Source organism: Ursus americanus, chromosome 6, assembly GCF_024610735.1.
Source record: "Ursus americanus isolate L20-20 chromosome 6, mUrsAme1.1.p, whole genome shotgun sequence".
Classification (NCBI taxonomy): Eukaryota; Metazoa; Chordata; class Mammalia; order Carnivora; family Ursidae; genus Ursus; species Ursus americanus.
Genome location: NC_142132.1, coordinates 9888292 through 9904375, shown reverse-complemented (window position 1 = coordinate 9904375; position 16084 = coordinate 9888292). Strand labels below are relative to the sequence as shown.

General features: G+C 40.7%; 1 protein-coding gene across 15 annotated transcripts in view; it reads right to left on the bottom strand.

Annotated features, from left to right (window-relative positions):
* Nucleotides 1-16084, bottom strand: part of ATE1 (arginyltransferase 1) — a 161524-nt gene that overhangs the window by 31357 nt on the left and 114083 nt on the right. For all 15 annotated transcript variants that reach the window (XR_015724703.1, XR_015724702.1, XR_015724704.1 and 12 more), the window contains one exon: nucleotides 15559-15679. Coding sequence is in view for 12 of the 15 variants with exons in the window: in XM_087862639.1 (XP_087718765.1) it covers nucleotides 15559-15679 (121 nt within the window). In the remaining 3 variants the exon portion in view is untranslated. The remainder of the gene's footprint in view (nucleotides 1-15558; nucleotides 15680-16084) is intronic.

Genomic DNA, 16084 nt, shown 5'->3' with positions numbered 1-16084 from the left:
AAATCAATTGACATAGTATTTCAGTCCAGAATTTGTCAAGGGATATAAGCCTATAAGGTCACTTCCTTCTCCAAAGGCAGACACATCTGGAGAATCCAAACGCTTGGTAGACAAAGATAGTTACATTACAAACAAAACAAAAGCGAGGAGTTATTTTAAAAATAAGGCATGCAATTATACAGTTTGCTAAAATACATGATAAACAATGAGATTATTGTATGATACCATAGAATACACTTTGGTTTCACTCTGGACAGTTTTCAGTGAACTATTTATTTAGCTAGGGCATAATCTTTGGCATACCTGATCAGTAAAATTACAGATTTAGGCTGCAGTAAAATATAAAAATGTTAGAATCTTGACCAAGACAGTAGACTACTTACAAGAATAGAAAGATCTGAGCTATAGTCCTCGGTCTAAATCTGCAGCAGCAGAGGAGAGGAAAAGAACCAATCTGTCACTTTGCCAACAAGTGACTTTTCCTCTCCAAAACCCATATATGTGTGGAAACACAGAATAAAACCCAAAATGAAAACCATGTGCAAAACTGCTATCTTAGTTACTAATATCACTGGAATTAAGAAACAGAAAGAGGCCTGTCAGCAACAGAGCAGAAAAGCCTGGAGAGGTGGCACTGCTGTTAGAGAGAAACCCGTTCAAACCTGTACTAGCTTTTCCTGCCTCTATCCTGGTTCTCACCTATAGCCAAAACCTTCCTCAGGCTTTTGATGAGTGGGCCCATTATTTCAAACAGGCAAGTTTCGTCAGACAGTCTCAAAATATCCCATCTCGAGCCCCCAACCAAAGCTGTCTAGGGTAGTAACTGGTCATTCAAATGTGGCCACTTGGAACAGTAACGTGGCTGTGTCGGGCTTGTTCCTTGGTCTGACCTCAGCTTTCAGGACCAGGACCCACCCCATATAGACAATACCCACTGGTGAGCAAAGAGCTCTCAACAACTACAACTGCGAGACGTCTACGAGTCATTTAAAGAAGTCCCCCCAATGACAGGTACACTGTAATACGCCCGCCCATCCCAACCCCTTTGTAGTACTAATCAGTTGTTTGCCCCATCAACACTGATTTAGAGCGACAGAGACAGTGTGAGGATGAAATAAGATAAAAATAGCATTTAGCACAATGCAGGACCAACGAATACTAATCACAGCAACTGCTGCTACCACGACTACCTCTCCCAAATCACGAGTGGTGCAGAGCTGGAGTGAGAATCCAGGGCCTCCCCCCTCCCTCCTCGTCTCTCAGTTCTAGAACAAATTCAAAAATATTAGAGTGCATCACATGAGTAAAAATGAGTACTGTTCAGCACTTTTGTTTCAGCTGCGTGTTTGTGAGAAACGTGGAAATGGGCACGGTCACAGTGGAAAGTCCATTTCTTACAGTGGACCGTATTCGAGAGTTTGGAAAACACTCTCCTAAACTACTTGGCCTCACCTGAAACTACAGTTTGAAACTTCTGATGTCAATACTGAGAACAGGGAAGGTGCGTGAAAGCGCAGTGTAGTGAAATCCAGCACAATTATGGCAAATGCTACAATGTTAACATGGTGCATATTACTTGGTGCTTCAGAATCATACAACTTACATTTATGTAAGGCATTCTAATTTTTAAGCAGTGTGATCCTCACAAAAAATCTTAAACGTTTGGCGGTCACAAAACATACTAGGATCCTTTTTCTGAGTGCTGAGTTTTAGAAGTTCTTCATATATTTTGGACACTAACCCTTTATCTGACATGTCATTTGCAAATATCTTCTCCCATTCCGTAGGCTGCCTACTAGTTTTGCTGTTTCCTTTGCTTGCGGAAGCTTTTTGTTTTGATAAAGTCCCAAAAGTTTATTTTTGCTTTTCGTTTCCTTGCCTCGGGAGACATCTAGAAAGAAGCTGCTATGGCCAATGTCAAAGAAGTTACTGCCTCTGTTCTCTTCTAGGGTTTTTATAGTTTCAGGTCCCACATTTAGGTCTTTAATCCTCTTTGAAGTTATCTTTGCGTATGTTGGTGGGAATGCAAACTGGTGCAGCCACTCTGGAAAACAGTATAGAGGCTCCTCAAAAATAGAACTAAAAATAGTTCCTTAAAAATAGAACTACTCTACGATCCAGTAATTGCACTACTAGGTGTTTATCCAAAGAATACAAAAATACTAATTCAAAGGGATACATGCACCCTGATGTTTATAACAGCATTATTTACAACAGCCAAATTGTAGAAACCACCCGAGTGTCCATCAACTGATGAATGGATAAAGAAAATGTGCGTGTGTGTGCGCGCGCGTGTGTGTGCGCGTGTGTGTGTGTGTGCGCGTGTGCCTGCACGCATCTACCACACTGCAATATTACTCAGCCCTAAAAAAAGAATGAAATCTTGTCATTTGCAATGACACAGAGAGAGCTAGAGAGTATTATGCTAAGCAAAATAAGTCAGAGAAAGACAAATACTATATGATTTCACTCATATGTGGAATTTAAGAAAAAAATAAGCAAGGGGTAAAAAGAGAGGCAAACCAAGAAACAGACCCTTAACTACTATAGAGAACAAACTGCTGGTTACCAGAGGGAGGTGGGGGGGGAGGGAGATGGGTAGAATAGGTGAGGGGATTAAGGAGGGCACTTGTGATGGGCACCAGGTGATGTATGTAAGTGTTGAATCACTACTGTGTGCCTGACACTAATATAACACTGTATGTTAACTAACTGGAAATTTAAATAAAATCTTTAAAACATTTTAAAAACCACACTAGGATGCTTAGCTTTATGCAGTCTGAACTCCCAACTTCACAGATAATGAAACTGACGCTGAGAACTTGTGACCTGGCTAGAGTTACAAAGCTAATGTGTGACAAAACTGGAAACTTTGTCTTTATATTTCTACTTCAAATACGTTACTTGGCATTCATGCTCCAGTTACCTGCTATCGGATGGTAGTAACGGTTAAGTATTAAGTATAAAGTTAATAGACTGATTTTGGAAGTTGTTAGTAAAAAATCAGAAAATGCTATGAAAGATACTAAAAATTCAACTGAACATAATATCATTAACTCTTAATTTGAGTGATCCTAAGAAAAGGACAATGTAGTCAGTATGTTGGTCGACATGACAATACCATCAGTTCAAAGATCTTTACAGTTAGTTAGGAATCAATGACATATTTTGAGACCTAAATGCAATGCACATGACAGTCAAGATACAACCTTCAGGGCATAAGGAATGCAAACTGCAGTGAGCAGACCAAGTAATTAGCAGAGGAAACCCTTGGTCATGGACTGTGTCCACCTCTTTGGGATACAGAGTCACTGAAACAGCACTGAAAGACTCCAGTGTGTCTTTCAACCTGGAAAAACTGAATTAAGAAGGAAAACGTTTGCGAATAAATACTATGGTACTAATAATGGTGTAGAGGAATCTGACCATATTTGCTATTTTTGGTACTTATAATGCTTGATTGAACTGGGTCCATTAGAGTAAACAGATCACTCTCACGATTTCATCTGTCATCTTAACAATAAACATTCAATCTTCAGTCCACCAACGTGGCAAATCTCTCCATTGTTTAGGTCTCTGAACAATGCTTTGTAGTTCCCAGTCTTGTAGCAGCCTTGATAAATATATATGTATCTAAGTACTGAATATTCTTTTATGCTACTGTAAGTAGATTTTTTTAAAATTCATTTTCCAATTGTTGCTAGTATGTAAAAATACAATTGATTTTTTTTATATTAGCCTCACATCCTGCTACCTTGCTAAAATTTACTTCCTAGTTCCAGTAGTTGATTAGTATACTTCTGAAAATTTTCTACCTAAACAATAATTTATGTCTCCAACAGGAAACGCACAGTTAAATAACTGATTTAGACTTGTGACTTCCAAGCTAAGTAAAAATTGAGGTTTGTTACATCAATAAATTTATTACATTTATATGAGTATTTTAACAGACAACTGAATTAAGAGGGAAACTGAGTACAACAAATTTATAAAAGAAGTTTTAAAATGTTTAAAGAAATTTAATTAGCATTTTATAAATGCAATCAAGCGTTATTCAAAAGCACCTTAAAAAATGATTGCCAAAATGTGCAAAACTTGCACACTAAAAATAAGATTTATAATCTGACTTTAAATGTCTAAGGAAGAAAGAGATGTTACTTTAATAGACTACCACCTTAATGAATAATAATTTCTAAAATTGAAGTGAACCTTGGCATTGCCTTTCTTGCGAACAAAAATCATGTTCACAGGCACCTAAAACTTTACTATTCAACAGCGGAAACCGGTATGCCCACAAATTTGAAAACCTAATACATAAATCCTGAAAAGCTGAGATAAACCAGTCTTCAAAAATTACAAACTGTCATTTTTTAGTGGGTTGTGAAATCAATATAGTGGGTCAAGACAGCCTCTTTTTTTTTTTTTTTGGATAAGATAGTAAAGCAAATGGAGTGTATCACATCTAATGAGGATAAATACTATTTCATGAAGCTCTGGTTTCAATTTCTTATCTATACTGAGAGACACAATACTTGCGCGCATGCGTGTGTACGAGTGCTGATACTAGGTGGAGATACAAATGTATTTTTTCCATGAGTTGTAGTTATAACCATGAATAAAGCAAACACATGCCCTCAAGATCACCATCTATACAAAATGAGGTTTTTCTAGAAAACAGTACTCTATTCTCTATCATGTCCTGACGCACGGGAGGCACTTCATCCAGTGCTTACGTTACTGGGCGCTAGCAGCCTTAGAATTACTTGGTAAATGAAAAGGGGCTGCACTTAGGGACATCACCGCTCTTACATTTAAATGGCACCAAGGAATGGAAATCTCTGGCAGGTCCATCGCGGCCACACAATGTGGTACCAAATGCGGCTGTCATCCTGGTAACTTCAGCCTTCCTCAATAAGCCTACCTTAATTCTACTTCAGCTCCCCAAACCCCAAGCCACAGCTTGTCATGCCTCTGAAACTGTAAAATCAGATACTCTTTCTTCTCTCGATGCCATTTCCTATCGTTGCAGCTCGTTCAGTCAGCCCACCACCCTGGTTTTCAGAGACGACCAGTCTCGTGACCCTTTCTATGTCATTTTGCTCCATTTGTCCCATCTTCTGTTCCTTTCTAACTGAATTCAGATGCCATTACCCTATTCCAACCATGTCCTTGTCAACAGCCTTAAATTCTTGCCCTTTCACGGCAACAAACAGCCTGACAACAAGGGAACTCTGCCTTCTCCAGCTTGGGAGGCACCCCATCTACCCTCACCGACTGGGTTGTTTTTTTTTTTTCTTTAAGTTTTATTTATTTAAATTATCTCTATCCCCCCACATGGGACTCGAACTCACAACCCCAAGATCAAGAGGCACATGCTCTTCTGACAGAGCCAGCCAGGCACCCCTCGCCCTCACCGATTTTAACAGGGACTGGCAATCAGCTCTGTCTCCCGTTCTTATCCTGCCACCACCCCGTCACTAGTACCTACTTCAGATGGAAAACAAAGACAGCAGATGAGAAAGCTTTCAACCTGCCGCCACCACACCGACCTATTTATCTTCACTTGCACTGAGCCCTTCCTCACCCTCTCCTACAACAGACAAAGGGTCCTTACTGGCTAAGGCTCATTTTCCCGTCTGTGCGCTTGATTTTTCTTGTGCTTCATGCCAGAGACCTTGATATATTGATTTCCACCCCTCTTCTGTTATCATTAATCTTTCTCTGCCCTAACTCCCGTCAGCTTTTGAAAATCCTCAAGTCTCTCTCAGTTTTGAAGGCCTTCTTGTCATCAGATTTACCTTTCTGACTAGTGTCTTCAAAATCCAAATTTGATTATTTTGCCTTAACTTGTACTTGGCTGTTTTTCTCTCCAAGATTTTATTTATTTGGGAGAGAGAGGGGGGGAGCAGGGCAGAAGGCGAGGGAGAAGCAGACTCCCTGCTGAGTGGGGAGCTCGATGTGGGGCCTGATCCCCGGACTCTGGGATCATGACCTGAGCCGATGGCAGACGCTTAACCAACTGAGCCACAGAGGCGCCCCATTCTCCTTAGTTTCTAAGCCTTGACACAATTTCATTCTCCGCCGAGCTAAGACAGGTCTTGCTGAGCTCCTCCAAAGGTGCTTCTCCAGCCCTGTCAGCAGAATCAGACGCTGCTACTGCTCCCCGCTTCTTGAACATGCTTGTGACCCTACACTGTCTTGGCTTCTCCTGACCTCTTTGGTCTCTAATGGGGCTCTTCTTCATTTACTCAGTCATTCCATGGTGGGGTTCCTCGGCGTTCTCCCCTCGGACCACTGTTCCTCACTGCAAACAACCGCACTCCCTCGTAAGGCTCCTATGCACGTGCTAATGCCTCCTTCCCAGGTCCTTCATCGGTGTCAGGTCTGTATGTCCAACCGCCTCCCCGACATCTCTGTGCATGTCTCCAAACACCCTCAACTCAACATGTCCAAGCTGAACTCACCATACCTCTCCTCCTCCCCCAAATTGGCTCCTCCTTCCACGTTCCTCGTTTCAGAAATGAAGAGTCAGCATTAACTCTGTTCATGTCAGAATCTAAACAACCCTCTTGACAACTCTCTTCCCTCACCCTCACCAAATACAATTAACCGGCCAGTTCTGTGTACCCCACCTCCTGAATGTCCTTAGCATCTGTTCACTCCTGTCCCAGTCCCAGTTGTTACCACCCTAGTCCAGGCCACCATCATCCTTTGCTTAGAGTACCACATGCAAAGCCCTCCTGCAGTCTTCCTACCTCCAGTCTTAACTGAGTCCTGGCCATCCTCCACATGTGGAGTAGAAATGACAGAAGCGCTGATGTCACTCTGGTGCTTAAAACCCTTTCCTGGCCTTCCAGTGCTTTTAAGAGAAATACCAGAAGTCCTTACAATGATTAGCAAAGTTCTTTACTGGACAGCTGCATCTCCCCCACCTAGCCCATCACCCCCTGAAAACTCTAGCTGTGCTCCCTGCCCGTCCCAGGCCTTCTGGATATGCACTTCTCTCTCCCTGAAGCTCTTGAATTCCCTCCCTTTAAAAATTCTAACAGATCACTTCATTGGAGAAGCATTCCCCGACCCCCTACACCCTGTCCAAAACTGGGCTGAGGACCCCCCCATGTGGACCTAACCACACTAACCACACTTCACTGAAACTGCTGGGGACCAGTCTGCATCCTCCACTAAGCTCCCGGAGGGCTGGGATGAGTAATGTCCATCTCCATCATAAAGCGGAATACCTGGCTGGATAAATACCTGTTGAATGAATGATTTTATGAATTTTTCACATTTCTGATTCAATTCTTGGCTGGCTCCGCCAACTATTTCAAATTAAACTAGCCTTTTTCTGGTTTGATTTTGTTTTAAAGTCTACTACTTCCTCATGTTTGTGGTCCTTACTCTATGTGCCCCAATGCAGCGGACATGGTCAGCTAACACTGGGACGTGCCACCTCAACCTGCACTTCTACATCAGACACTGCTTGGGCATTGCCTCTTATCCCCAGGGCCTCGTCTCCGACTCACGCCATGACCACCATGCATGGTTCTATGAAGGGTAGATGGACAAGGTCTGTCTTGCCTCCTCCCTTTCAGATGCAGCAGCCTGACTTCCACTTGGACATGTGCAAATGCCCAGTGCAGAGACATAACACCCAGTGAGACCATCATCAGCCAGGGAACAGTGAGGGACACAGACTCTCCCTGTGGTCCTTCAGGCAGCCAATTCTGAGACATCCCCGACGGCTTCTCAAGGGACTGAACTCCAGGCACTGAAGTGCTGGTCTGCACTGTGCACACACACCATTCTGTTATCTTTTCCTCTTTCCTTCACTAGTTCACTCTCTCCAGTCCCCAGTCCTGCTCCTGGGAATGCAAGCCGAGGTTTCAGGATCTGCTTCTGGAGGAAAAGCAGGCTAAGTGTCTCTTCAGCATCAGAATTTTTACTCTTGTTGTATTTCGATAGGGGTTAGTAAAGCAGATAGCTTTACTTCTTTCCAGATTGTCAACATGTCCTTCCTATTTTCAGACAAATTTCATTTTATTATTATCAGTGAACACACTCCACAGAAGCATGAACAAGTCAAGTCTTCCATAAATGATGTCTATTTCAAATGAATGGCAGCTAGAAAAATACATTTCTTACAAGAACCGGAATTCTACCCCAGTTTCCATGTTTACATTAAAAACATTTTGCTAGCATCCCATAAAAGAACACTTATAAAATAAACAGACCTTCTCGTACCTTCATTTTATAGCTTGCTTATTTTTCTGTCGAGAGACTGAATATTAACAGACACAAAAGAGAATCTAAACAGTTTGAAAAAACCTTTCAGACAAAGGCAGAGACTTCATTCTTATATTGAAGCTGGGTGTGAATGATATAAGAAACCTTTGGATTATTATGTTTGTCTTTGGGTCAGTTCCTCCAATAGCTAACAGACACTGTATTATGACTAGCAAATGATGCAGATTCCAAAATATAGCACCAAGTATCCTTCAAGAATTTTTTCAATTAAGCTAATGATTCATGTTCTATTACTACAGAATGTTTACTGGTAATTCACAAGGTAGGAAAATGTTCAATTAATTGCACATTAGGGCTAATGATAAGCTTGACTGACATTCTGGGATATAATCTTTTGCCCATTTTTTCCTTATTTAATCATTAATCATTCCATCAATTGTCAGAGATCATTTAATTTATTGGCTAAGCAAAGTTTTTAAATTCTCTACTTTTATCAAAGTTTTTAAATTTTTAAAATTTGCTTAAAACCAGAATGTACAGAAATCATCAATGCTTAAAGAATTTCAGTGCTTTTTGGGTAGTAATCAATTTTTATTTTCATTACAATAAAGTATCCCTGTGAAGGAGTTACATGTCCTCTCAAAATTTTCTAAGGTACCTGAATTAGAGTATTTAAAGAATTCTACTGTTATATATAAATGAGAGTAATCTTATTTTTATAAAAAAGCATGTGAAGTCCATGCCTTCCAGCTCTGATACATAAGTATACACTCCATTTATAATATATATAACACCTAGAATTAAGATGCCACAAAGCTCCCTGGCAAAAAAAAAAAAAAAAAAAAAAAAAAGTCCCATAAATACTCTGTAGCTTTGCCAGGTATGATGCGCAGACTGAACCATACCCTGTCTATGTTAAGATTCACATTTTTACCCATTCGGACACTTCTGAAACCCAGATGTATCTTACAACTGATGGGAGTCACAGTCTAATTGACAACATTTTTCCTTTCTTAGTAGTACATCAAATAAAGGACTTAGAATTGATGATGGCTCACGCTCATCCAGCACTCAGACAACAGGTATGGGCTTTATTTTTATTCTTAACTGATGTTTTGGACAACCTCTTCATTATAAAAAAATGTCAGTTCTTTATTCAAACAAACAAAGCAGCACTGTAAGTAAGACGCCACACAGTAGAGCCAGGCTGAATGAGCATTTTATAGACATGTTCTGAAGTGTCATGGTCGTTTCCAGCTTGCTGGATGTAACGATTTCAAAATGACTATTATTTATTATAGGATTAATCAAATTAAAAACTGCATGATTATAAAAGGGAATTATTTACTTAAAAACTGTATCTATTCCATAAGAAAAGAGAAAGGGATCAGAGAAATATTTCTTGAACAGCTAAGTGGAAACCTCAAGTCTGCTTCAGACTTTTTCAGAACTATTTCAGTCTGCCACCGGCCAGGGCTCTGGCAACTTTCAGTCATTGGCTCACTGCTCGTGCATGCCTTTCTGTGCAAAGACTGGCTGGTAGAAATTTGTAAAGCAGTATTTTAAAAATTTCTCTCGTGCAAGACTGGTTTTAAGACACTCAAAAAAAAAAATGAGAACCGTTGTTGCAACTGTTGAAGTTTACCTTCGTAAGTTTGTTGCACATTTTTTGGTAGAAAATGCAAATACTAAAATGTTATAATATTTCAGTGGTATGCACAAATACCATAGGAAAGACTTGTTTTCTTGCTCCTTACATTCCTCATTAAAAAACCATGTCAACTAGGGAAACCTAGTTTCTGATTTTTAAAACAGGAGTCATAGTAGTGCTACACTAACATCTGGATAAGAAAGAATAGCTTTGAAAAACAGGTTAAGTGGGAAAAGATAGAAATAACATAATGAAGTAATATTTTCACATGGCTAGAGAGTAAACTGAAAAATTATAAGACTGTGACTTTTGGGACGCCTGGGTTGTTTAGTACAATAAGTGCCTGCCTTCGGCTCAGGTCATGATCCCAGGGTACTAGGATCGAGTCCCACATCGGGCTCCTTGCTCAGCGGGGTGTCTGCTTCTCCCTCTGCCTGAGGCTTCCCCTGCTTGTGCTCTCTCTCTCTGACAAATAAATAAATAAAATCTTAGAAAAAAAACTGTAACTTTTTATATTTTCTACATCAAAACACATTCTCCAGATTCACCAAATATAAAAGCCAAATTTCCAAAGATATTGGTCCTCTCTTCACCTGCTACACATCCCAGGACCACCATCTTTACAGGCAACAGAGACTATATGTTTACTAAGTATCCAACAATCAATATCAAAGTAGGGAGATCAACCTCAAAGTCAGCTTAATTCTATACTGCAATAATTAAGAAAGACACCGTCCACTTAATTATAAGTTACTACTGCAGCACATTTTTAGGGGCCCTCAGAAGTTCTGGTAAATCTGTTTTCTCATTACGTATTATTTCCCAGTGATCAGGGTAACACATGGCTAAAGCATGCCCTTTTGAGGGACCAGGAACACAGTATTCAGGAAGTGATACCAGGCTTGGAGAAACCAGGCAAGCAAATACAGGTCAGAGCTCTTTCTGAACCTGATTATTTCACACATGGTCAGAGTGGGACTTGCTTTTTCCATGGGCATAAGTGACAGAGACTACAAAAGTATAGAAAAAATGCCAGGGAGCCATGCCAGCAAGAAAGAAGAATGGAGTAAAGAGACAAATGAAATAACATAAAAAAAACAGATTGGAACTTCAGGGGATCAAACCAGAAGAAAGCTCCTTACACTTGGATTTTCATTAACTGGCTGGGAAGAGGGAAAATGTCCTAGAAATTCTCTAACCTGGGTAAATGCATAAAGCACTAAGAGAAAATTAGGTGCCATTATTTTTGCAGCAAATTTAAATTCAATATCCTTACTAATATTATGACTTAGACAAATTAGGAAATTTCTTACAAAATTTCAAAGTATGTACAGAAAAGATTGAGTGAAATCTAGACTAATCTGTGGTAAAATGACGACATTGCTGTAATTATCAGTAAAGACATAAATAAAGACCATTCTACTTAGCTGCTTTGAAATCAATACTAAAAATAGGTACTTAAAAAAATGAAAGAGCAATAGTTAAACTAAAATTATTTTAAATCTCTGATTAAAAACAAGTATTCGTTGGTATTTTTCCCAATAAATGATATCTGAGGGGGTCAATGACAAAACATTCCACCATTTTCTGAGGATCAACTGAGGTCACCCAGGAGGAACCATAGGATGGTACTTGGGAAATAACATATGCTCGGTGAAGTTGTCATTTGTTATAAATCTGGAAGCAGAAGGATTTTACTACCAACAATAAATAGTACAACACCTGTACAACATTAAGAGTCAAATCAAATCATAATTTATCATGGTTCTAAAACCAACTCCAAAACATCTGGTTTACTCTGTCAATGACACCTGTAAATATCTGTGTTTGACACAGCCTATCACCCAATTACTGGCATTTGTCCGCTGAATCCCCAAATCAGTGGTCAAATAGTCTTTTACCTTACTAAAAGGAAGCAGCAACACAGAGCTTTCAGTAAAAACAACAACAAAAGTGTGGAAGATGAGTCCTGCTCTGTTTTTTTAAAAATGTACACAGGTGTATGCGAGAAAAAAAGATCGGATGTAGAGCACAGAAACACCGACAGTGATTACTGCTGTACAGAGAGGCCACAGGGTCATTTCAATTTCTTCTTACCCGTGGTTTTATGCATTTGGATAAATCTACTGCTGTTCACAGTAAACATTTTTAAAAGATAATTTAAAACAAGAAAAGCAAAATGTAACTGTGATGAAGAATTTTTGAATTCTATACATATCCAACTATCAATTTAATAAGCAATCGAACAAATTTTTACTTAAAAATCATGTGAGAAACTTCTAAATCCTTTCTTTAGAGTCAGCAGAGGTCCTGAATTCAAAAACAAAAGACCGATTCATGCACAAAGGGACGTCTTTAGAATTTTTCAAGCCGCTTCAGTTTGTCAGCCCCTCCCTTCCCCCCACCATACGGTAAAGCAGTAATACAACAGGTTTTTACCTTTCTGCAGACTTCCTAGTTAAGCAAATAACCATATAACCCAAACCTCCAAAATATGGGAGGTGGGGGAGGGGGAGGTCGAGGGCAGGGAGGAATAGGATTTCCAGAGGCTTATATCAATTCAGGATAGAGGGAAATGTAATTTTTCTTACAAGTGGCCCCGATGCACCTTGTAGCCAAGCTTTGTTTTACAGGGACCTGTGGTGATCGGCTGTGCCTTCTGCAGAGCGATTTAACTACTGAACAGCTGGGAGGAGACACAAGATTTGGGGGGGGGGGGGAAGCACCATGCCGACTAACAACAGGGTCCGTATTAAGCTCTGTATTTTGTCTGAGTCAGACTTTGGGTCACGTAAGAGTAAAACTGGCCCAAGAGAAGAGAACCGTTTCTCACAGATTGCCATTTAAATCTCAAATGACCATGTTTCACAGCATGCTCAATACAGTCCAGCGTGTAACTGCATTTTAATTTCCTAAAACCACAGGATAGAAGTCTGATTTCAAATAGTGTCTGGACTATGATATTCAATACTGATAAAACTGTATGGTGTTCTCTTGAAAGCTGCAAAGATTCAGCATATGGAAAAGGATCTTCCTTTTCTTTGAGGCACTATTCTTGGAGAACTTTACTCCTCTGACTTTTGTAAATGAATTCTAAACAATGAATATTAAGAGCTAAAGCTTGTGCCGTAAGAAAGGTAATTTAATGGACTACAGGGGACGAACACACTGCATACTCTTCACTCGCCACGGGGTCACACCATCGAAACGAGACTTCAGATTTTGCCATGGAATGCTCATCGGTGCTTACTGTGGAAAATGAACTTAGAACCTATTAACATGAATGAATCTGTACTTGAACGTCCATTCAGTGCATGGAAATTACTCGGTTACCTTTTCAACTTTATAAAACAGGGAGAGCCTGTGATGGCCTTAATTTCCAGGTATTATATAAAAAGAAGGAACCCTTAAAACAGATCAAAAAGGAAAGAAAAAGGGGAAGGTGAAACTGGGTCTTAAGTTTCATGGTCATGGTCACATCGTTTAGTTGGAAGGAACGTACACATTTTTGTATGTGAACGTGAACTAACAGGGTGAAGATGGTGAGCGGTTTCACTATAAGGGAACGGCCCTGAGCCGCCCTTGAGAAAGTTTGCTAAAAGGGAAAAAAGTCTTCTCTGAAGGGACAGTGGATTAAGTATATGCGCTCCTCGGGGCGCCTGGGTGGCACAGCGGTTAAGCGTCTGCCTTCGGCTCAGGGCGTGATCCCGGTGTTGTGGGATCGAGCCCCACATCAGGCTCCTCCGCTATGAGCCTGCTTCTTCCTCTCCCACTCCCCCTGCTTGTGTTCCCTCTCTCGCTGGCTGTCTCTGTCAAATAAATAAATAAAATCTTAAAAAAAAAAAAAAAAGTATATGCACTCCTCTACACTACTTACTAGTGCTTTTCCCTTTGAGCCGGACTCACTCACTCACTCACAAATTCAACAGGTCTGTTTTTAAGCAACACATCTGTTTCATCAGTTAGGTGTGATTTTACTTAGAAATAATGAAATTCTGATTAACTGAAGGTACAAGAAGTATAAAGCGATGGTTGTTCTATGAACTTAAAAATATCTAGGAAACCTGGGGGTGACCTCGGGGTAACCGGCCTATGAGTCTGGTGGGTCCCAAGGCCACATGTTCAGCAGAGTCTAAGCTATCATCATGTGTAAGAAGTTCCCCTCTTGATTTCATAACAGCTTTTCACAGAGATACCAAAATACAATGGAACATGAATCAATTTTTTTGGTAAGAAAAAACCTGATTTGTGGGGGGGGGGGTGCACATCCTAGAACAGAAGAATTTACTGTATTTCTTTTCTTGTCCCTTTTGCCTTCCTATTTGATTTTTCCATCTACTCCCTTCCCCTCCCTTGGCCTTTCCACTTCTCTTTTCTGATTTTTTTTCCAAGCTAAGACCATAGGTGACTAGATAAAAAATATTTTATTCTCAATTGTGCCTTGGCTACCTCTTCTGGTGGGCTGGGAGGAGTCAGAACGCAGCGAAGCACACAGGGGAACACCGAGGCACTTCCGTCTGAGGAAAAATATGCATGGGAACTTGATGCAACCCATCCTGAGAGTGTCACACCTAACGTGTGATGAACAAAGCCGCAGTGGAACGCAGGGAGGGTGAGGAGGCCTGTGTAGAGGAGGACTGCTGTAACCTGAGGGCGCGTCCAGACAAAAGGGAGGTGAGTAGAACTGCACGTTTTTTGGAGACAGGAATCAGACCAAATAAAGGCAGATGCAGACCAAAGCCCGTGGCTCAGGACACGGGACACGGCGTGCTCATTTTTCCAGCAACCGCCAACGCAGCAATAACACGGGGCTCTTCTCTGCATGTTTGTCTTACTTTAATCCTCGTTACAGCTCAATAAGGTGGGCTCTACTATTATCTTAATTTTGAAGGCCAGGAATCTGAAGCCAGGAAGATGCTGAAACTGCCTACGGGCACACAATTTACAGGCTGATGATGGAGCCAGGATGCAAATGCAGGAAGTCTGACCCCGGGGCTATCCTTTTAGTGTCGGTGCCTACTACAGTGCAGAGTATCCAGACGGCGATTACTAAGGAGATCAAATACAGCTAGGGCTCTACTGCGCAGGAGGCGGAAGAAGGGACAGAAAAGGAGAAGCACCAGAGATGTACGAAGAAATTCAACAAAGTATTGTCACACACACACACACACACACACACACACACACACACACACACACAAAGAAGAATAAGAAAGTATTGTCACAAAACCCATCCCAGCCTGCTGGCCCTCAGGAAACCATTCCACAACTTTATTCAGTCCAACTGGTCAGTATTTCTATCTTTTTTACCACAGCTAAACAATCTAGTGAATAATTTTTATGCTGTGTGATAGCTGTAAAGAGAAATGGAAAGTGGTATCAGCCCTCAAAGCACAAAACAACTAGTAACAGAAGAAGATGGGTTAGTAAGGAGCAGAAGCACATGAAGTTTCTGCATTTATTAAACAAAAGTGAGAGTGCTGTATTCGTGCAAATGTGGTATCTCCTTGTTGTACGCATACACACACATGTGCACACACGCACACACTCAGGCACATTCAACAGATAAAAAGCTACCTGGACCCTATGAAGAGCCAAAGTCACACACACGGAACCTGGAAACACTGCCAACGATTTCTGGCAGAGCTCTGCTCCGAACCTACCTGCTTCTGGGTCCTGGTTGAAACGACAGTACTTGGAGTTCTCAAGTGAAGACAGGCACTGCTCAATGGGCACCCAAACATACGTCTCAGGACACAACAAGTCAGAAGGTCTATACTGACCCTAAAGAGAAGGGAAAAAAGCCACTGGCATTAAAAACACAGTAACTTCCTGGTTGTAAGGCTCCAGAGTTCCAGGAAAGGTTTTAATCACCAATTTAAACAGTCAACCAGAAACAGCTTTCCTGTAAATATTAAGCGACTCTGGGAACTGCTTCCCCATTTCAAGAATGCACATTTGACTCAAAAGCTCTCTAAAAGTAATGCATCACTCTTTGTGATGCCTGTATTGACGGAAGATTCGAGTTTCTACTTTCTTTTTGAAGAAATACTTAATATATGATTCTTGCTGAGCTGATTGCAAAGAATACCCAGTTTTGAAATCAAAATGAAATGTCTTTTCATGTATGACAGAATTACAATTTACATCTGGAGCAAACTTCTTTCCCAAAATGGGATTTCAGGATGT